This window comes from Vombatus ursinus, unplaced genomic scaffold, assembly GCF_900497805.2.
Source record: "Vombatus ursinus unplaced genomic scaffold, bare-nosed wombat genome assembly UNPS02014798.1, whole genome shotgun sequence".
Taxonomy (NCBI): Eukaryota; Metazoa; Chordata; class Mammalia; order Diprotodontia; family Vombatidae; genus Vombatus; species Vombatus ursinus.
This window is the reverse complement of record NW_020954576.1, coordinates 53696837-53717748: the sequence shown is the minus strand read 5'-3', so window position 1 is coordinate 53717748 and position 20912 is coordinate 53696837. Positions and strand designations below refer to the sequence as shown.

Genomic DNA, 20912 nt, shown 5'->3' with positions numbered 1-20912 from the left:
CTTCTAGCTCAGTCCAAGTCTCCCACACCCTGCCTCCAAGAAAAGGATTCCTAAGGTCTGACTCCAGTCTGCCCCTTTGAGCTTGGTCCCTTTTTGTTCCACACCGCCTCCCTCCTCAGGATGCTTCCCATAGCTGAGCAGACCACACATCTCTGCTCATATCCTCAGACTTAGAAAGGTGTGCCCAGTCCATGGAGCTATGAAAGGGGCTTCTCAGCTCCACCGGCTGCATCCAAGGGAGAGAAAATTCTTTATTGGCAAGGAGGTGCTAGTAAAGCAGATACACACACTAAGAGGGCTATAACTGTTTCAATCCAGTTTCTCCCAGGAATCAATCAGTTCCTTTATCCCTTTCACCTCTCATCTTGGCTTGGAGATGCCGGGATTTTGGTCACTTCAGCATGCCAGAGGGCCAGGTGAGGCAGGTGTTTTCTGTCCTCCCCTCTTGATTTTGGTCCCAAAGGTTGGGGTTAAAGCATAGCCCCTTTGGTGAAGTCTAAATTAATGGCATTAGTTTCCTCAGGCAAAGGAGATCATTGAGCACCACGCTCCAAAGATCCCTAAAGAGAGTTATTTCCCCAAAGACTGACCCAGATTCTCTGCATGATCCTGAATAGGGTCCCAGTAAGACACCTTAATATTTGACACCTAATATTGCTCTGTTGGTCCATAACACTTACCCTGTATTGTTCTAATCTAGGTCTAGATAATAACCTAATATCCCTAACAGCTTACTCTGGCCCAATCTGTGGTCTTTAGACCCCAGCATCTATTCTGTTCAGCTCAAAAGCAAATTCAGTTTGAACCCTTCAAGGATCCTTCCCATCCCCCTGAGCCTGGACACACTTTGGGGACCTGGGAGATCCCTAGGTCTTCCTCCACTAGCCTGTCCCATCTCTCACCCTTAGCACCTACCTCCACCCAAAACAGCAGGTCTCCTACTCCCTCTCCTCCCCTGCCCTTTCATCCCAGTCACTCTGCCCTCTCTCAGTCCCCATTTCCTCTTCTACCTTTCTTCTCTCCTAGCCTTTCTTTCTTATAGTCTCAGGACTTTCTGCCCTCAGCCTCCCAGCACTGAGCCAGGGCCTGGGGATCTGGATACCTAGGTCCCTGGTCTATTTCCCCCCTAGAGATGAAGAAACTATAGGGGAGAAGGGTTGGAGCAGATCGAGCCAGAACCTGGGGAGTTAGATGGTGTGGTCTCTGGGGAGAAGTAGCCTTCTGGGGCTTCTCTTCTTATTGCCCCTTGGCCCTGCCTATGGACTCGGGCTGGGTCTCTTGCAGGAGGAGGCAAGCTTGGGGGGCACGAAGCAGAGCTGCTGTGAAGATGGCAATAATGAGCAGGTTCCCAGCCACAGCAAGGCCCATGGTGGCCACTGTGGCTGCCAGGGATGAGGGAGGGCAATGGGCTGCCAGCCAGTCCCGCCGTGCCCCCATATCAGCTAGCACTGCCTCCAGTTGGAAATGAGTGCCGAGCACTGCACAGATGTGGAACAGCTGGTGACTGTGGCCTGTGGGAGAAGAGAAGAGCATTACAGGTCCTTTCCCTTCTCCCAATTTCCTTAAAACTTCTTTCCCCTGTGGGTGTCCATGATTAGTCTCTCTGAGCCTCAGTTTTCTTTGTACAAAATGAGGGTTCAGGCTAGATGAATACCTAACATAAACATCCTTTTTTTGTGTGTGTGTGAGGCAATTGGGGTTAAGTGACTTGCTCAGGGTCACACAGCTATTAAGTGTCAAGTGTTTGGTCTGAGACCAGATTTGAACTCTTCCTCCTGACTTTAGGGCTGGTGCTGTATCCACTGCGCCACCTAGCTGCCCCTAACATAAACATCTACATCTTTAATCTCAACTTTCAGCAATGGCATTTTATGAACATATAGGCAGTCTCCAACCTATAAACACGATTCACACATGCATCTGCTTAGCCCCTGGCTGCTTCTACAGTGGGAGAGCTTGTTGGGGGGCAATTTTTTTAAAATAAAACAAACTCCTAGCTTTTAGAGAACTGTGGGTTCCAGCTTGCTGGGAAAAGCAGGAACAGCTTCAGGGTGCTGACCCCAAGGGCAGACTCCTGGCCTGGACAGTCTTGCCAGTGTGGTGGTGTTCTGACACCCAAATACCTTTCCTCTAGTGGTTTATATCTTCATTACATTTTGTGACCTCGCCTAGCATTAACTAATTTCAGGTTTGTCAGGACTAACAAACCTCCTCTTTAGGTGTGTAAAGGGGGACACCACTTAATCCTGGGTGGTAGGGAAAATGCTTTAAAGGGCCATGGGAGTTACTGCTATTACTGGGATATTGAGGAAATGGAGCTTTAATTAGGTGAAAGAGGTAATCTTGGAGGGTAAAGATATCTTCATTATCAAAAATATGTATGAGTGGATGAAGATGTGAGCTGGTCTGGTAGTGATTGCAAGAGATAACAGATGCACAGTTTATGTGTCCACTGATATCCACAGAATTTTTAAAGATTTCAAAGGACCCCTCTAACTGGTTGAGTGGACCCTCTCACTCACTTCTGAACCCCCCAACAAACTGGTTTCCAACCTCATCATTCAACCAAAACTGCCCTCTCCAAAGTTACCAATGATCTCTTAATTGCCAAATCCCATGGCCTTTTTTCAATCCTTGTCTTTTTTGACCTCTCTTCAACCTCTGATACTATCAATCACCCCTCTTATAGATACTCTCTTCTTTCTAGGTTTTAAGGACTCTGCCTTCTCCAGGTTCTTCTCTTACCTATCTGACTACTTCTCAGTCTCCATAGCTGGATCTTCATCCACGTCATGAACACTAATGGGGCATCCTACAGGGCTCTGTCCTGGGCTGCCTTCTCCTGTACAATTTCATTTAGTAATTTCATCAGCTCTCACAAACTCAATTATCATCTTTATGTTAATGATTCTAAAATCTACTTAACCATCCTTAACCTCTTGGCTAACTTCCAGTCTTGCATCTCCAGCCACCTATTAGGCATCTCCAACTGGATCTTTCATAGACATCTTAAACGCAATGTTTCCAAATCTGAATTCATTATCTTTCCTTCCATACCTTCCTGCCTTCCAAACTTCCTTATTACTTTGGGTGCACCAGCTTCCTGCCAATCCCCCAGGCCCAAAACCTTGGGGTCATCCTGGATTCCTTATCCTCTCTCGCCTCTTCCCCACCCTATATCCAATCTGTTGCCACAGCCTGTTGATTTCACTTCTGCAACATCTCTCATATTGGCCCCTTCTCTCCTCTGATACTGCCACCACCTCACACCTGGATTACTACAGTGGTGGCTCTGCCTACCTCAAGTCTCTCCCCACTCCAATTCATCCTCCATTCAGCTGCCAGAGAGATCTTAAAAGTGTAGGTCTGACGATGTCACTGCCCTACCCAGTAAACTCCAGTGGCTCCCTATCAGCTATATATATTATATATATATATATATATATATTATATATATACACTTATATATACACACACACACACACATATGTACACACACACATATATACACACACATATATATGTGTATATATACACATATATACACACACACACACACATATATATATAAGTCCTTTACATACATATATATGTAAAGGACTTTTACATTTATATATATATATATATGAAAAATATTGTTTGGTGGTGAAAGCTCTTCATAATCTGTCCCCTCCACCTTTCCAGTCTTCACCTTATATCCCATTCTCACTGTCTGCCATGCCCCACCTACCCTCGAATCTAGTGACACTGGCCTCCTGGCTATTCTTTGAGCAAGATGCTCCCTCTCCCAACTCAGGGCATCACTGCCTGTCCTCCATGTCTGGAATACTCTCTCCCTCTTCTTCTCTACCTTCTGTCTTCCTTCAAGTCCCAACTAAAATCCACCTTCTACCAGGAAGCAGGGAAGCAATTCCTAATCCCTTTTGATTCTAATGCCTTCCCTCTGTTGAGTATTTTTTTATCCTGTCTATACATTGTTTGGAGATACTCATTTGCATATTGACTCTCCTATTACACTATGAGCTCCTGGAAGGAAGATGGTACCTTTCCTTGTGTCCCCAGTATTTAGCACAGTGCCTGGCACATAGTAGGCACTTAATACATGTTCGTTTGACTGACTGACCTCCTCTGAGGGACAAAGACAAGAACTGCAAATGATGAGAAAGCTTGGAGGGGTTGCAATCTGCACAAGTGGAGGGAATGCCTGGATCACTAAGATCAAGGACCCATTGAAGGCTGGAAGTATAATAACTCACATTTCTATGGCGCTGCAAAGTTTACAAAGAAAGCACTGTCTTCCCATCCACTATGTGATGGTGACACTTGGAAGCATTTTGGGGGTGAGCTGGCCAAATGAGGAGCTTAATATATGGAGTTGCTGGAAAGAGGGACACAGAAACGGAGATGGAAGGATATCAAGACTTTCTATCTGGGGATAAATAGGGTAGAAACATTCTTCCTTCTCCTCCTCTCTAGGAGGGGTAGACAGGGCATAGTCTCCAGTGTCCTGGTCCCAGACTCAGGTCATTACAAATGGGAGGTATCATGGTGTCCGGGGAGGGGAGGGGAGGGGAAATACTGGGGGAAGGAAAGAAAGGAAGAAAAGGAAAGAAAGGAGAAAGAAAAGGAGGGAGGGAGAAAAGGAAGAAGGTAAGAAAAAAGGAAGGAAGAGAAAAAAAAGGAAAGAAGAAAGATTACTAAATCTGTAGTAAGATGAGCTGGGTTTGAGTTCTTACTGACAGCTGTGTGACCTTGAGCAAGTAATTTCTCTGAGCCTCAGTTTCCTTGGTAATCTGTCAGGAAGCTGTTTTGTAAAGGACTTTATAAACATAAGCACTCGTTATCTAGTTATCTACATTATTGGCTTCTGTATTTATAACATTGTTTTTAGCAGAAGAAGTGTTTTCCAAACACTTAAACAAACCTTCATTATAAACAAACCTTCAGATCATAGCCTACATTGGGAGGTTCCTCCTGCTGTATCCTTTATCTCTCCTAGACCACATTTCCTCCTATTTTGCCTTTTAAGAAACCCAGGAGTTGTCTCCCCCATGCTCCCAGGATAGGTCTCGCCCTCACCAATATAGTCGAAGCGGCCAGGTGCCAGACGTTCAGGGAGGTGGGAGGCAAAGAGGAAACCAGTGAGCAGGGCACAGAGCAGGTGGTAGCTGTGGCTGGCACTCAGAGCTTCCTGCCCACAGCTAAAGCCCCCACTGGAACACAGCAGGAGCTGGGGAGGTGTGGGGGTGGGGGGGAAGGAAGGGACACATTGGGTGAGAGTGTCTAGGACTTGGGCTCATGACTTCATGCTTGGACCCCTGGGTTCTGGGCCTGGGGGGCTGAGATACGTGGATCCCCTGGCTGGACATGGGATGCCTGGGTCCTAGGTCTAGTGCTGGGGGTTCTAGGTCAAGGCTGGGACTAGGAATTAGGAGTCTGGGTCAAAGGGAGGAAGTTAAGATGCCTCAGTTTCTCAGGACTGGGCCCAGGGTGGTGGAGGGAGGGAAAGGATTCTGGACCACTGGGTGAGGAGCTGAGACTGTGATACCAGGGGTTGGGTTTGGGGCTATCCCCCCCCTTTACCCGATAAAAAAGTGGGAGGTTGTCGAAGAAGAAAGGGTAGGCAAAGGCAACCGTGCGTAAGACTTTACTGAGCCGTGGGTTCTCCAGTTCTAGAAACCTGAAGGGGGGAAGGTCAGAGAGTCATCTTCCAAGTTCCACACAAAGGGGAGCCTGAACCCTTGTTCTCTGTGCTGAGTAGAGGGACATGGGGCATGATGGGATAGGAGGGCGGCTTCAGTGAGTGCAGCCACTTCTGAGGTGGCAGGTACCTCGAATAACAGGAAAGGCAGGTGCAGAGGAGAGAGTTGACTGCGGCTGTGGGCACGAATAGCTGGTGCAGGGGGCTGTTGAGCCAGGAGGAAGGCATGGCATAAGCTCCATAGGTGAGTGCACAGCCTGGGGGAACATAGGGGTGGCCTGTAATTCTTGTTCCTGGTGTTTCCTGGGGCTCCCAGTGGGGATGCCAGGGCCCCTGGGCATTGGCTTGGGGAAAAAGCTAGTAGAGGAAAGCCAGGGTTCTTGCTTTTAAAAAAAAGAGTGGGCATAGACAGCTGGCCCCTGAAATTCTAGGGAGCCAGGAGAGGGGCAAGGAAGGGAGGCCTCATGCCAGAGTCCCACAGAGAAAAGCTCAGTGTCAGGACGGAAGGTCCGTGGGCTCACCGAGGCTATAGAGGCTGAGAGCACCATAGTCCAGGAAGTAACAGATGTGGCGGGCTCGGGGTGACATGGAGCTGAAGGTGTGGGCACAGCAGGATGTGAACGGATACAGGCAGATGAGCAGCAGATACACTAGCAATGGCCAGTGGTATGGCTCTGACCAGAAGCCAGGACCCTCAGCCAGGGCCAGGAGCCGCCACAGGAAATACCTAGAACGGGAGAATATAGAGGGCAGAGCCAGAAGCAACCTCAAGTTATCTTTCCTCCCCAGTTTTAGAGGTGGTAGGATCCTAGCCTTTAAGAGCTAGAGGGAACCTTAGAGCGGTGAGTATATTTTATTTCTATAACTCGGAAAACTGAGGTCCAAAAACTTGTTCAAGACAGAGCCAGGACCAGAGTCCAAGTTACTCGGCTCTCCAACCAGGCCTCCGATCACTGCACCACACTCAAGGCTGCAGCCCACCCTGAGAAGATGCACCTAGCTGATGACCCAGGGACCCTGCGTCTCCTCAACGGGAGTCAAATCCTTAGAGAGAGATAGCGTGGGAGGGAGGTGGCATAGCACAGGGGACACTGGATTAAGAACCAGAGGACCCGGCTTCAAGCCCCAAGCCAATTGCTTATTCTCCGTGTCACTCTCTGGGCCTCAGTTTCCTTATCTGTAAAATGGACAAGATGGCCTCTAAGGTCTCTTTCAGCTCCAAGTCTACAATCACATGACCCTAAGGATGCCCCAGAACCCACTGACACGACGTTCCACAGACCTGAGCCTTTGACCCCCAAACCCAAAGTTCTATGACATCTGTGAATCCTGTGATTGGGTCTGAGGGCCGTGGCCCTTGCTTCCACATAGTACTAGGTAAGACCACTAGATTTTAAGAGTCAGTTGTCCTGGGTTCAAATCCAACTACTTTCTATCTATGTTAATGGGCAAATTATTGAACGTCTCTTGGTTTTCTATTTTCTCGACTGTAAAAGGAGAGAGAGGGTTCTACAGTCCCAGTTCAACATCCTAAGACCTTGTAAATCACTCAACCTCTCTAAGGCTCAATTTCCCTATCTATTAAAGGGACATCATGATATCTAGATTGCTGGTTGGCCTCCCACAAATTCGATGAGGAGAGTGCTTTGAAATATGATTGTTAGATATACTGGCCTTGGTCTCTGGTTGGTCTTTGACTTCCGAGGGAAGGTAGATCTGGACCACACACCCACTGACCCTTTAAATCCCACCCAGGGACCTGCCTTCCATGCCTTCCATATCCCTGTTGCCCACCTCTCTTCACTCCTCCTCCTCCTCTTCCTCCCCCTTCCCCACCTCTCCTTTCTCCTCTCCTCCTGCTATCCCCTCCACCCCACTCCACCCCATGACCCCTCCATGACCCTCCATGTCACCAGGTAGGCAGGAAGTGGGTCCATATATTGACAGTCTCATTTGTCATCTGGAAGGAGCTGAGCACACAGTCCAGGGCAGAGCTGGTGGGGTGGCGATAACCTGAGATGATTCCATCTTCCCAGAAGACCTAGGGAAGAAGTCAAGAGCCCAGACTCTAGAGTATGGTACTTTCCAAATGAGACAGGGATAGCGACCTGACTTGGCATTTCATTAGTATAAAGCAAGTTCAGGTGAGAAATTCCCTCTGTTAATACAGGTCTGTACCTTCTCTACAATTTAGAATCGCTTAGTTTTGGAAAGTTGCCTACTGCCAACTGTGCTTGGGAAATATTTAACAAAATAAAAATACAATAAAACATAGATAATGTTGATGTGTGGTTTTCTAAGTCAATGTGTGCAGAAATCCTTGTTGTTCAGTTGCTCCCACCTGTTTCTATTAGCATTTGACCCCATAGGCCTAGAACACTGAGAGCTTAGGTAACTTGCCACACCATCAGCATGTAGCAGTGGGAGCACTTGAAATCAGGTCTTCCTAGTTTTGTTACCATCCCAGGCTGCCTCTCATATCCAAATGAAATATTGTTACTACATTAAATGACAGCTATAACTGTTATTCCTAAGACTGATACAGTGATCAAAACAAGAAGACCCAACTCTGATACAGGCCCCCACGAGGGGAATGCTCTGCCCTCTTGCCTTTTGTGGCTTCCTTCAAGTTCCAGCTAAAATCCCACCTTCAGAGGAAGTCCACTCGAATCCCTCTTCCCTCCACAGCCTGCCCTCTTTATCTCTCTGTCATCTGCCCCATTAGACTGTGAGCAGGGAACGTCCCTACCCTTTCTTCAAGTCAACAGTGCCTCTCTCACAACAGGCACTTCATAAATGCCTAATGTCCTCCAACTCAGACAAATCACTTAAAGTTTCTGAGCTTTGGTTTCTTCGTGGATAAAATGGGGCTATGCTATATATTTTACAGGGCTGGGAGAAAAGTACTTTTTCTACCTTCCATGGCTATATAAATGTGAACCCATAAAATTGTCATTGTCACTCCTTCAAGGATCACATCAGAAAGGGCTGAAACCATGACAGGATGATGGAGGGATGGGCTGCCTGAGGGACTTCCCAAGGCTCAGGAAGAGGAAGATTGACAAAATTCTCTCTGGAAAGAGACAATTCTCACCCTAGTTTAGCTTGAGAGGACAGGAGAGAGGAGAGAGGCAGGCTGTGAAAGTGGAGGGGGATGGATTGGAGGGGACCCCTCTCTTACCCGAGGGACCTGATGAACCCGGAGCAGCTGTGGTAACTTGATGCTCAGCATGGTAACTTAGTGGGGGGGGTGCCCCCAGGAGAGGGGCTGCCCCCCCTCCCTGCCTCAGCCACAGTCAATGGACCCTGGAGTCCTAGAGACATGGAAAAAGGAAAACAAAAACAAAAAACATCCTCACCCATAACAGCCAGCCTGGCCCCACTCCCAACCAACCCACTGCCATTATCCAGACCCTGAGCTGGAGTCCGGTGGGTACCAGGCACCCAAACTGCCAGATGGGCTTCTCCCTCCCCCAGGAATCTTCTGAGAGGCTAGAACCACAAGCTGGGGAGACACTTTGCCTGGAACAGGGATTTTATGGTTGTGTGTATTCAGGGAGAGGTGGGCTGAGGGGAGTCAGGGGCCCCTTTCCCGCCCTGGTTTCCTGTAGGGCTGTGGGAAGCCAGGCTTAACTTCCTTTCAATTTGGGAAGGAGCCCAACCTACCCCCCACCTAACAATTGTCTAACATAACACGGTGTCTTCCTTCCCCCTCCCCACCTTCTATCCCCTGCCCTAAATACAGCCTCTTTGCCCAGGATTGTAGTTCTCAAACCCCTCCATCCCTTTCACAGAGAGGGCTCAAACGTCTAGACCCCTGACCTCTCCCCACTCCCTTCCTTTGCCAGAGAAACTTTCTGATTTCTTTTCCCTCAGCCAGAGGGACCCTAGGCTCCCAGCCCTCTGCAACCCCCCTTTCCTAGAGAAGACCCAGAGGTTTGGTTCTTTGAACCCAGTCACCTCCCCTATGTGCCTGGTGTCAGGATGGGGTGACTATCTCGTCTACTTGGCCCTGGGCAGTGCTCTTTCTACTGTGACCACTTACTTCATTCAATCCTCTTTTGTCTATTATGGACAAGTACCCCATTGAGAGGGACTGGGCAGCTTCAGGGGACCTGGGCAAGGGGCTGGTTGCCTGGTTGTCTCCCCCCTCCCCACCAAGTCTGTTTCAGGCATGGGACCGAGGTGCTCTGGCCTCATCTGGCCCTACCCTATGCTGCCCCACCCAAGAAAAGACATTCAACAGGCAGTGTGCCCAGGCCCAGGCTGAACTCAGAAAACATCTCACAGGGGAAAAGAGGAACCCAGGAGTCAGAAAGTAGGCCTGGAGCTGGGAACCCAAGGGCAGCACACTTGGGTCCTCTCTGGAATGGGAAGGAGTCTTGGAAAAAAGAACAATTAAGTCCAATCTGGGATGGGAAATGGGTTAGGACCCAGATACCTGGATGAGAGAAGGCCTGGGGAGGAGGGGGGTGCAGAATGTTTAGGTCCCCTCCGGGATGGGGAGGACCCTAGGATGCTGGATGTCTGGGTCTTCTTTGGGAAGAGGAGAGGCTTGGGGGGAGTTCCGAACTGGGTCCCAATCTCTTCTGAATCTTTTGTCCTCCCCTTTCCCTCTAGGCTCCCCCAGACCTGTGAAGCTGTCTCTCCAGGCTCCGTGGCCCCCGTCTGGGCCCAGCTCTGTCCCAGGCTCCCCCACCCGCTGCTCTAGCCTCCTTTCTCAGGCACATTCCTTGGCACAAGTGGAGGGGCAGGGCCAGGCTGGGCAGGAACCGCCCCCAGGGGAGGAGAGATGTCACTCCCCCCACTCCAAGTCTAGCCCAGCCCCGTCCAGCCCAGCCCAGCCCAGCCCAGCCCCAGCACATAAAACTTTCCAGTTCTGTTCCTTGTTTGCCAACTCCCCTTCATCTTACTGGCCTGGGGGTTTGGTCCTCCCCGTCTGTCTCCACTGGTATGTCTGTCACTCTTTTAACTCCTTGTTTCCCTTTCCTGGCTGACACAGTGTTTGCTTCTCTTGGTCTTTCTGTCTCCTCCACGGTCTCTCCTATCCCTCATTGCTAATGTTCTCCCCATTCAGTGCTTCTAATCTCCTCCAGGAAAATCCCAGGGGAATCAGACATCCAATCCCCTTATACCTCTCTCCATTCCTGTCAGCCTAAGGGACCTCCAAGGCTCCTTTAGGACTGCATCATGTGGTACATCACTGAGATGCCCAAGGGGCACAGAGGGAAGATGGGGATAGGACCTAGGGGGTCTGTCCACCCAGCCAAGCTATGGAATATAATGGAGAGTGTGAGTAGGTAGGGGAAGGGTTAGAACTGGGGAGCCAGGTACAGTTCTTTCCTCGGGAAGAACTTGGGTGCAAATGATGAGTGAAAGGTACAGAATGCCTAGGTCTTAATTCTTCCCTTCCACACCCCCAAATCCTACAGGCAGAGAGTTCTTAGTCTTATAATCACTCTATCCCGTGAGTGGAAGTTACTAGTAGTGCTTAGAGATTTTAGCAGATTGGAGTGGGTGTAGGAGGAGACACCATCACCATGGAGGTGACTGCTGGGGGGGGACTTATGTACTATCTCCAGGGAGATGACTAAGTCCTGGGAGGACTGGGGTGTGGTGTGGGTGTGGGTGTGTTGGGGGTGGGTATAAGCTGGGGAAGGAGGCTTAGAGTCAGAGGGGCATGACCAGAGTCAGGGGACACCTGGAACTCTGAGCTTCATTATCCCCAGAAAGGGGAGGGAGGAGTAAGAGGTACCCTTGAGGTGGGGGAATGGCTGACTCGATCACATCAGAGCTCAAGACAAAGTCCCTATCTCATAAAAATATAAGCCTTTTCTTACCCAGAAGATGGTATGTCTGATGTAAAGGACCTGATCTGGGAGGTCTCTGGGGTTGATGTTCTGTTCCACCAGGATGATAGGATCCCTACTGAGGCTGTGGTCAGGGAAACCTCAATCCATGGCTTGGCTTCCTTTTCTTAGGCCCTAGAGGCTGGGCAAGGCTGGCAAATCTCCCAGAGATTTGGTACCAGAGGTCTGGGCTAGGAGGCAGGATCCTGGGGGTGGGGGTGGGGGGGGTAGAATGGGAAGAGAGACAAAGGAGGAACAATTCCTGCCTTGTCCTGCCTTGGTGGGACATGGTGTTATGGGACTAGGAATTGAGGGAGGCAGAAAGGAGGTGGTAATACAGCCAATTGGAAGGCTCAGTCAGTGTGGGACCCTTAGTCCCCCAGGGTTGTCAATCTGTACATCCCCATTAGCAGGCAGATCACTGCTGCCTGGCTCTACACATAGCCTGGGCCCTATGCCCACAGGCACCATAGCCAGCCCTTCCTCCCTCTCCATTCTGCCAAGGGTGTGCATGTGCGTGTGTGTGCATGTGCATGCGCGTGGGCATATATGCCCAGGACAGATGCAGAGTGGGGCACCAGACTAAATCTGGGCCCTTCCTAACAGGAGAGATCTTAAGGACTAGTTTCATTCCCAAAAGGGGTCAGGGAAATAGACCGATTTAGTGATGTCTTATGATGGTTAAAAGTCTTTCCCCTCTTGGGTCCATCTCCAAATCTACCTAGGCTTCAGTAAAGGAATGCAGAACAGGTTTTTTTCTACAAATCTGTTGCTGAAGTAGGACTTGAGGTTAGACTACAGGAATCACTTCTCAACCATTCTTGTGCTTCACAGCACCCAGCACAAAACTATTTAAACAACATCACTCAAGACTATTTTTATCATTTAATCAAGAATGAGATTCCAGCTTGTGTGTGGGAGAGGTGACTGAAGGAACAAGGTCACAATCTCTGATTTGGAAGGGCCCTCTGAGGCCTGGCTGAGAGAACCTGTTCTATGACATACCTGAATGGTAACTCAGCCTTTGCTTGAAGAGTACCAGCATGAGGGAGAAATCCTACCTGACAGTCCTTTTTGTCAATTTAGAAATCTGAATACCCTACCTCCACTAGCTCCTTTCAACACATTATCACTCACATCTCTATGAACCTCTGCTACCCACATTCTCCTGACCTCCAGCTTCCTGAGGGCCCCTGGCCACAAGAATCTGATTTCCTAACCAGCCCAGCTCTCCTCGTCGTTTCTCTATTCTTCCTCTGGCCACTCTCCTTTGGCTCTTGACAGACCCTTGATCTTAGCCCCATGGTTCCCCTGTATGACTCTGGACTTCCTATAGCCCTAACTGTTCCGTTCCTTCTGGAGAGGATTGACTGAAAACCGGTCTGAAAACTCCCTGACGGAAGTGAGAGAACCTAGGTCCAGATTCTGGCACTGCCATTTGCTGTGACCTTGCACACAAAGTTGCCTAATGTCTGTTTCCTCAGCTGTAAAAGGAGACTGGACTAGATGATCTTTAATGTTCCTCCTATCTCTGAAATACTAAAATCAGGCATCAGCTTCTCCCATCCAGGACAGGATCTCAGATACACTCTGACCCCATCTGGTTGAGCTGGAGGACTCTAGCCTCTCTGGGCCCGATTCCTCATCTATACAATGAGAGTCTAGATGGTCTCTAAGGGCCCCTCCAACTTTAAATCCTGATACTGTGCAGAGATAGAGGAATGGAGGTAATGACCCTTGGGCAAATTACAGTACTTCCCTACCTTATCTTGCCTAGCATTCCATTAAATTTGCTAACCCCTGAGAGGGAGGCAGGAGGCTCCCCAGGCTAGAAAGAGAAGTGAGGGTTTCTGACTTGCATAAAGGTGGTGTAACATTTGTTTACTTTTACCTACAAACCACTTCCACCTTTCAGGGACTAGCCACCTCCCCATATGACACTTCCTATTTTCATCATCCTTTCCACGGAGACCCTTCTGAGCCATTCTGTCCCCAACTCCAAGCTGCTATCACCCTTCGGCACACTGCTTTTTAGTCTAACACCTTCTCCCCACCACCCTGCTTTCACCTCTCACTTCAGCAACTCACAGCCTGCTGACCTTCCCAACTAGCCTTTTCTCTTTAGACTGATTGCTTTCCTCCTTCCTGCCTCACAAGAGGAAAGGGATTCCTAAAAGGCAGGACCCATGTCTTCTCCTTCTGGATCTCTCCTGCCCAGCCTTCCCCTTGAAAAGGGGCCTGTGCCACTGAAGATGTTCAGGACAAGGTACTGGTCAAAGTATCTTTCCAAACCTTTCTGCCTGACAAGGGACAGTAGACATGAGATGAGCACTTTAGTTTTTCTTAACTGTAGGGTGATATTGGACCCCAATGGAGATAACACAGCACCAATGACTTCTTTGGATTTACTCTCCACAAAGTTGGAGGAAGGACAACTATGGAGAAGAGCAGAACTTCCACCCCATTTCATTTTCCTTTCCTCCAGGAACTCCATGTGAAAAAGAATTTCCAAAAGGCAGGGGACAGGGTTAGGAGGGCTTTATTGAATGATGTTTCAGTCTTACAGTCTGCTGTGGGGTTAGAGAACACCCCACTCCTGCCCCATTCTCCCAGATTTGGCTTCTTGGAGGTGCTGGGCAGGTGTGCCTCTCCTCTGGGAACCTTGTCAGGGAAGTTGGTATTGGGATCTGTTGGGGGCGGGAGGAGCAACGAATTTTTCCTCTCCCTTCAGTCATCCAACTTGACTTTTCTGTTTTCAGCCCTTTTTATTCCGGGTGCCCACCTGACCCTCCCCAGGCCCCCAAGAAGACTGAGTTGGGGGAGAGGGAGTGAGAAGGAAGGGGCACTGCCATGTGCCAAAGGGTCCTGAGGAAAAGGGAGGAGGAGGAAGGTATACCTGGGCAGTGTGTCCCAGTGTGCTCTTGCTGCCGTGATCTGCCCTCAATGCCCTGAGCGTTTACCATGATCTTTGCTCCTACTACCCCAATCTTCATCTGAACACCCTCCAAAACTACCCTGCTGGGAGGTGAGTCACTCATGCTTAGTCAAGAAACCAGAAATCCTGACTTCCTTCCCCAGCAAGTCCCATGTTGGTCAGGGCCTGAAGACACAATGGGGAGGGGAAGGGCAGGGATAGCTGGGGAGCCACTCTGGGCTTTCTTCATCCCCACCCAACCAGCCTCTAGAAACCGGGTATTTCTGGGGCCCTCCTTCCCCTAATTTTGCCACACGTGCAGGTAACCTTCCCTGCAGTCCTCAGCTGGGGAAGCCTGACCCTGACCCTGGCAGAAGTTGCCCCTTCCCACAATCTCTGGTGTCAGGGGAGCCACTCCTCTCCCCCCAGGCTCCCAGCTGTCACAACACAGCAGCTAGAAGGTTACAGCAAGATGGCGGAGGCTGAACAGGAAACCCTGCTCAGGTTGAGGGTCAGACACAGCAGCCCATGGCTCCTGGAGATGCCTCCAGTTTCCTGCCCCAGCAGCTATGAGGAGAGCCAAAAAGCAGAAGTGGGGGCCCAGGTTCCGGTGGAACACAAAGCAGGCAGGAGTGGAATAAGAGCAGTAATACCAGAACGGAGGCCAAAGTATTGCATATCCTGCCTGAAGGAGCAGGGCTCCATTTCTGCCTTCTCTGCAGGCTTCTTTTTTGCTCCTGAGCTGTTCTGCTCCCCCACTCCGACTCGGAGTAATAGAGGGAAGGGGAATAGGTACTAGAAGGGGGGCAAGGGTCTGAGGACAACCTCCCAGACACCCACCTCAAAACAACTCACCACCTCTGGGGGTTTGGGGGTGGGGACTGAGTCATCCTCTCCTCCTCCCACTGCCCTGGATCTTGGGTAAGGAAGGAGAGGGGCTCTCTGATGTCCCCTCCTTGCAAAAGGTCCAGGAAATGCTCCTCAAACGGCTCCTGCTTTTGAATCAAATGAAATACAATCCCCTTTGCCTGTAGCTTCCCCCCTGAGGGTGACAATGGGGGCTGGGGTAGGTGAGGGTGCCAAGACCTTCCCGAATGGAGCAAAATAAAACAGGAAGGATTAAAGGAACCGGAGGCACTCTCCTGCTCCAAGGTTTCTTTCCCTTCTTTTCGGACACAGGTTAGGCTGGGGGAGGGGACCCCATCCTCCTAGTCCCCTCCTTTGCCCTCCCTGCTACCTCTCTGCATGACCGGGGTAGGGACCGTGCGTGCGCGCGTGTGTGTGTGTGTGTGTGTGTGTGTGTGTGTGTGTGTGTCTGTGTGTGTCTGTGTATACTGAAGGAATGCCTGCTGTTGGCGGCCCCGGCTGCAGTGGAAGGGAGGAGAGATTGGAGTCAACCCCAGTGTGGGGCATGGGGGAAGTCTCAGCCAATCTCCTTCCACTGCTTGTAGAAGTCCAGTACATTCTTGATCTCAACACTGGCATGGGCGGCTGCTTGTATCGCTGCCTGCAAGAGAAGAGGGGGCGCAGGGCGGGGGGAGAGGAGGAGAGACAGGTGTCATGGGCAAGAAGCTGCAGAGCTTTCCTTTTTGTGTTTGTGCAGTACAGGGGGCCAGTGACAGGTGGATAAGCCAGAGGACAAAGGTGAAAAGGGAAATGGGGTAACCGATCACTCAGAAACCCAACTATGTAGATAATTCCAGACCTTTAAGGTGTAGCTGAAATAACAACAGCTGGCATGTACAAAGTGCTTTAAGGTTTACAAAGCACTTTACAAATATGATCTCATTAGATCCTCACAACAACCTGAGCAATTAACATTCCTATTCTACAGGCCACAGAGGGGAAGGGACTCTGGCAGAGTAACAGGGGCAGGCAGTGCCTATGGCAGGACAGGCACCACCAGCAGGTTAGAGAAATCCCAACTCGGCCTCCTGCTGACTGTGGGCTGGTCACTCGCCTCTCTAGGACTTTTCTGTTTTAGCTCTAGATTTTATTTCTCTTTATTCTCTCACTGTCATTATCTACTAAAGGACCTGACTTGGAGTGGAGAAGTCATCCTCCTAGGAGAACAAGAGGAGGGGAACCTGAGCTTGAGGATCTCCTGTTGAACAGGGGTCCAGTCTCAAGCTCAGTTGACTTGCTTACCTGCATGGAGCTGGAGAAAGTACTGGGATCATCCATTTGAAGACCAGTGACAATGGTCACCATACCACTGGGGTCATCCTCTCCAATTCCCTGGGCCAGAGTCAGTTGTTTGCAACTGTCCAGGATCTTATAGAGGGTCCTGGGATGGACAGACAACCTATCAGCCCATGAGCTGGGGCTTCTCTCTAGAAACCAATGTAACTTAAAGAGGGAGGAGAAATGGGTATGAGGGGAGACTGGAGGAGACAGGCTATGAAGGCATCTTGAGAGCTGTATCCCAAAGAGACATTTTAGGGGGAGAAGAGAAGACAACATTGAGTATCTCTGAGCAGCAGAGCAACAAAGTTGACAACTCAAAGAAAAAGCTGGAGATCATATGGAAGGACTTACTTTTCTACTATTAGAAGTACAAAATCTGGAATAGGGGTCTGAGGGAAGCTACGGTGACATCTTAAAAAGTGGGAGGCATCTTTAGGGCCTAGATTGGGAGCCATTGTCCAGAGGCAGAGGGAGGGATGAATTGCTTTCACTTCTGGCTGACATGTCAAAGAATTATTTTCTAGCTCTCGATGCTCTATGCTATCCCCAGGAGGGGGATAGCATACTTCTGAGAACATCCTTCCTCCCATTTCAGGGCCCAGGGATGTCAAGTCTATAACTTTACCAGGCATCTATATCCTGCCTCTTTAGTTTATGGCGCTCAAAACTCTTCCCCAACTCTTTCTGGCAGCGAATGTACCTGTAAAGGAGAGATAGGGGAAGAATGTTTGGTTCTAGAAACTGGGTTTGTGTCGGGGGAGGATGTAACAGGACAAAGGGGGTCATTATGAAGGGTGTGTGTGTGTGGGGGGGGAATCAGTTTTTGGTGGGGTAGGAGGAAGGAGCTCTGTGCTCAGATCATTGCATCTGTAAGGGCCACCTGAGGCTGCTTTCCTGCTGAGCTGAGCCCAGCTCACTTTTCCTCTTGATAACATCACTGCTTTGGTTCCTCCCTGGGGAGGCGCTAGGGACGCCCAGAGCCAGGAGGAGAAAAGCAATAGATGCTTTTGAAGTCAAAGCTTCTGAAGACAAGGCCTAAACAAGCCAGCTTTGTGCTGTTTCCTGACAGGGTGGGGTGGGGTAGAGAGGAGAGAGCCAGCTCAGCTGGCTGTTTCTTGAGCAACAAGGAGGAGGGAGGAGGGGGGAATTTTTTTTTCCTCTGTGCCAGCCCCCCATCAAGCCCTCCCAGACTGAGAACAGCCACACAGTCCTGGTCTGTTGGGGTCAGTGCCTGTTATGGGGTGCATGCTCTACAAAGTATTGACAGAGACAAAGGCTTTGAGAGACTGACTATTCAACCCACAGGCACCTATGATGCCAGACTGCAACATCCCACTTCTCTGGGGAGGAATGAGAAGGGGAGATGTTTAAATCACCTCCTAGACCACAGTACGAATGACAGGCAGCTCTGTGGGAAGGTTCACCCTCTAGGTTTCATATTCCACCCCCCCCCCCAGGAAACCTGATAGAATTAGTGAGCGTCTACCTAGCCCTCTCCCAATTTAAAGCTGCTTCTTCTTCTGATTTAAGTATCTGAGTTGGATAAGTATCTGTGGGTCAGACCCACAGTTTAAGAAGTGCTCATCTAGTCCAACCCATACCTAAACAGACCAAAAGAGTGAAGCACAGATGATGAGAGGGAGAAGGGTGAACAGAAGGGACAATTGGGCTGCTCCTTCAATCCTTGGCCTTGTCCCATCAAAGCCCCACCCACACCTGCTCCAGCTCTCACCTGTTTCCTTTTTTAAACTCTGCTTCCAGGTATCGGATCCCATCTCGAGCTCCTAGATGTTCCTTCTTCAGCAAATCTAAGCCATCAATCACTAATTCCCCAAAGGCGAGAAAAACAATAGCTATCACTTATACAGTATCTTCAGGTTTGTAAAGTGCTTCAGAAGTATCTCATCTTCTCCTTACAACAACCTTGGTTATTTGGAATTATCATTTTATATTACTGTTATTTCACAAATGGAAACAGAGTGAATTTGCCTAGCACAACATTTAAAATATCATAGGAACTCAATAAAAATCTGATTAAGTGTCCCCTGTAGACTTACTGGTAAATGGCAGAGATTTCAAACCTGCCCTTCTCTGAAGCTGACTTATTACACAAGCTACAGGGAAAAGGAAAAGATAAGGTTGTGAGGGAAGAGTCATTTTTGAGTCTACAAAAGAAGGTGGCAAGTGGTTGCGAAAATGGCTAGACAAGAGAAAGGCTTTCTCAGTCACTAAAGCTAATGGAGACCAGTAGCTACTTCTTTTTGTTTTGTTTTGTTTTGTTTTGGCTAGGCAATGGGGTTAAGTGACTGCCCAGGGTCACCCAGCTAGTAAATGTCAAGTATCTGAGGCTGGATTTGAATTCAGGTCCTCCTGATTCCAGGGCCAGTGCTCTATCTACTGTGCCACCTAGCTGCCCCCAGTAGCTACTTTTGCAGAAGGCAGGAATTGTGAAATAGTTTTCTTCTGGGCCTTCAATTGGAGGAGGAAACTGAAGTCCCAAATTTTGATCCAAGGATGAAAACTGTGAGAGGAGGGGGTAGGAAATATTGAAAGGATATAATAAAATCTGCTAAGGGGATAGAGGATGAGCAGGCAGAAATTTAAGAGCTTAATAAATCCATGGATAGGAGGGCATCATGGGTGATTCAGGGCATCTGGAATGTTTTGGTGATAGGTCCCTAACCAGTGAGTATGACATCAGGAAAGGTTAGCTATTTGATTCCACAAATATTTATTAAGTGCCTGTTACAAAGCATGGTGCTAGGCATTGGGAATATGAAGACAAAACCACAACTGTCCCCTTCCTTCTCTGAGCTGACACTCTGAATACAGAATGTGGACCGATTAATTTCAGGAGGATCAGAAAAGGCAGGACCTGGGCAGGTCTTTGAAGGAAGCTAAGAACTGGTTGAGGTGCCTTGCAATCCCAGACCCCAGATTACAAAATCTGCAATCCCACCTTCTACATGAAGCCTTCTCTAACCTCTCTGAATTCCAGTGTTTTCTCCTTTTTAATTCTTTCCTACTTACCCTGTATATACCTTGTTTGTACATATTTGTTGGAATGTTGTCTCCCATTAATTAGACTGTAAATTCTTTGAGAGCAGGGTCTGTCTTTTGCCTCTTTTTGTATCCCCAGTGCTTAGCACAATGTGTAGCACATAGCAGGCATTTAATAAATATTCACTGAATTGAAAAATCACACCCTCTACGAATAGATGTCCCTCAGGATTCTGTCCTTGGCCCTCTTCTTTTCTCCCTCTATACTATTTCACTTGGTGATCTCATTAATTTCCACGGATTCAATGATCTTTTCTATGTTAATGATTCTCAAATCTACTTATCCAGACCTAACCTTTCTGCTGATCTCTAGTCTTACATCTCCATTTGCCTATCAGACATCCCAAACTGAATGTTTTGTGGACATCTTAAACTCAACATGTCTAAAACAACTCCTTATACTTCCCTCCCATCTTGCAAAATTCCCTATTACTTGTGAGGACACCAGCTGTCTGCCAGTCCCCCAAGTTAGAAAACTAGTTGTCATTTGTGACTCCTCACTGACATTTCTTCCCATAGCTAATCTATACTGCCAACGCCTGTTGATTTTAGCTTGCTAACATCTCTCTAATATGCCCCCTTCTCTTCTCTGATGCTGCCACCACTCACTCTAGTGCAGGCCCTCATCACCTCACACCTAGACTGTCACAATAGCCTGCTGGTGGGTCTGCCTGCCTCAAGTCTCTCCCCACTCCAACTCATCCTCCTCCACTCAGTTGTCAAAGAGATCTCTCTAAAGCACAGCTATGACCATGTCTCCCTCCTACTCCAACAGTAGCTCCCTATCAATCCTAGGATCAAATATAAAATCCTGTCTGGTATTCAGAGCTCTTGGTAGCCGATCCTCCAACCTTTCTAGTCTTCTTTTACACTCCCCCCCCACCCCCCCACGTATTCTTTGACCCAGTGACAATGGCCTTCTTGCTCTTCCTTGACAAAACACGCCCTATCCCACTTGGGGCATTTTCACTACCCTCACTGCATGCATGGAATGCTCTTCCTCATGTCTGCCTCCTATCTTCCCTGGCCTCCTCCAAGCTCTAGCTAAAATTCCACCTTCTGTACGAAGCCTTTCCTAAACCCTTTAGCCCAACTTATGCCATAGATAGCTTGAATGTGAGTAGCTGATTACATGTCGCATCCTCTATTAGAGTGTAAGCACCTGGAGAGCAGGGACTGCCTTTGCCACTCTTTGCATTCC

At 49.0% G+C, this 20912-nt stretch overlaps 2 protein-coding genes across 4 annotated transcripts in view; both read right to left on the bottom strand.

Moving 5' to 3' along the window:
- Nucleotides 1-227: 227 nt before the first annotated feature.
- PAQR6 (progestin and adipoQ receptor family member 6) lies at nucleotides 228-10438 on the bottom strand. 2 transcript variants are annotated; one of them, XM_027870926.1, is made up of 8 exons: nucleotides 10334-10438; nucleotides 8883-9015; nucleotides 7615-7742; nucleotides 6223-6428; nucleotides 5832-5958; nucleotides 5584-5680; nucleotides 5080-5230; nucleotides 228-1511 (listed from the first exon to the last, which is right to left on the bottom strand). In XM_027870926.1, the coding sequence occupies exons 2-8, from the start codon at nucleotides 8931-8933 to the stop codon at nucleotides 1237-1239; spliced, it is 1035 nt and encodes a 344-aa protein (XP_027726727.1). In that variant the 5' UTR covers nucleotides 8934-9015; nucleotides 10334-10438; the 3' UTR covers nucleotides 228-1236. The 2 variants fall into 2 exon arrangements, with proteins under 2 accessions (XP_027726727.1, XP_027726728.1); XM_027870927.1 differs by having other exon boundaries at nucleotides 10143-10423.
- Nucleotides 10439-14072: 3634 nt separating this feature from the next.
- The window catches only part of SMG5 (SMG5, nonsense mediated mRNA decay factor), a 31788-nt gene continuing 24948 nt past the window's right edge, over nucleotides 14073-20912 (bottom strand). For both annotated transcript variants that reach the window (XM_027870868.1, XM_027870869.1), the window contains 4 exons: nucleotides 18384-18474; nucleotides 17277-17351; nucleotides 16613-16751; nucleotides 14073-15971 (listed from right to left, as the gene is read on the bottom strand). In XM_027870868.1, coding sequence (XP_027726669.1) covers nucleotides 15888-15971; nucleotides 16613-16751; nucleotides 17277-17351; nucleotides 18384-18474 — 389 coding nt within the window. In that variant the 3' untranslated portion in view covers nucleotides 14073-15887. The remainder of the gene's footprint in view (nucleotides 15972-16612; nucleotides 16752-17276; nucleotides 17352-18383; nucleotides 18475-20912) is intronic.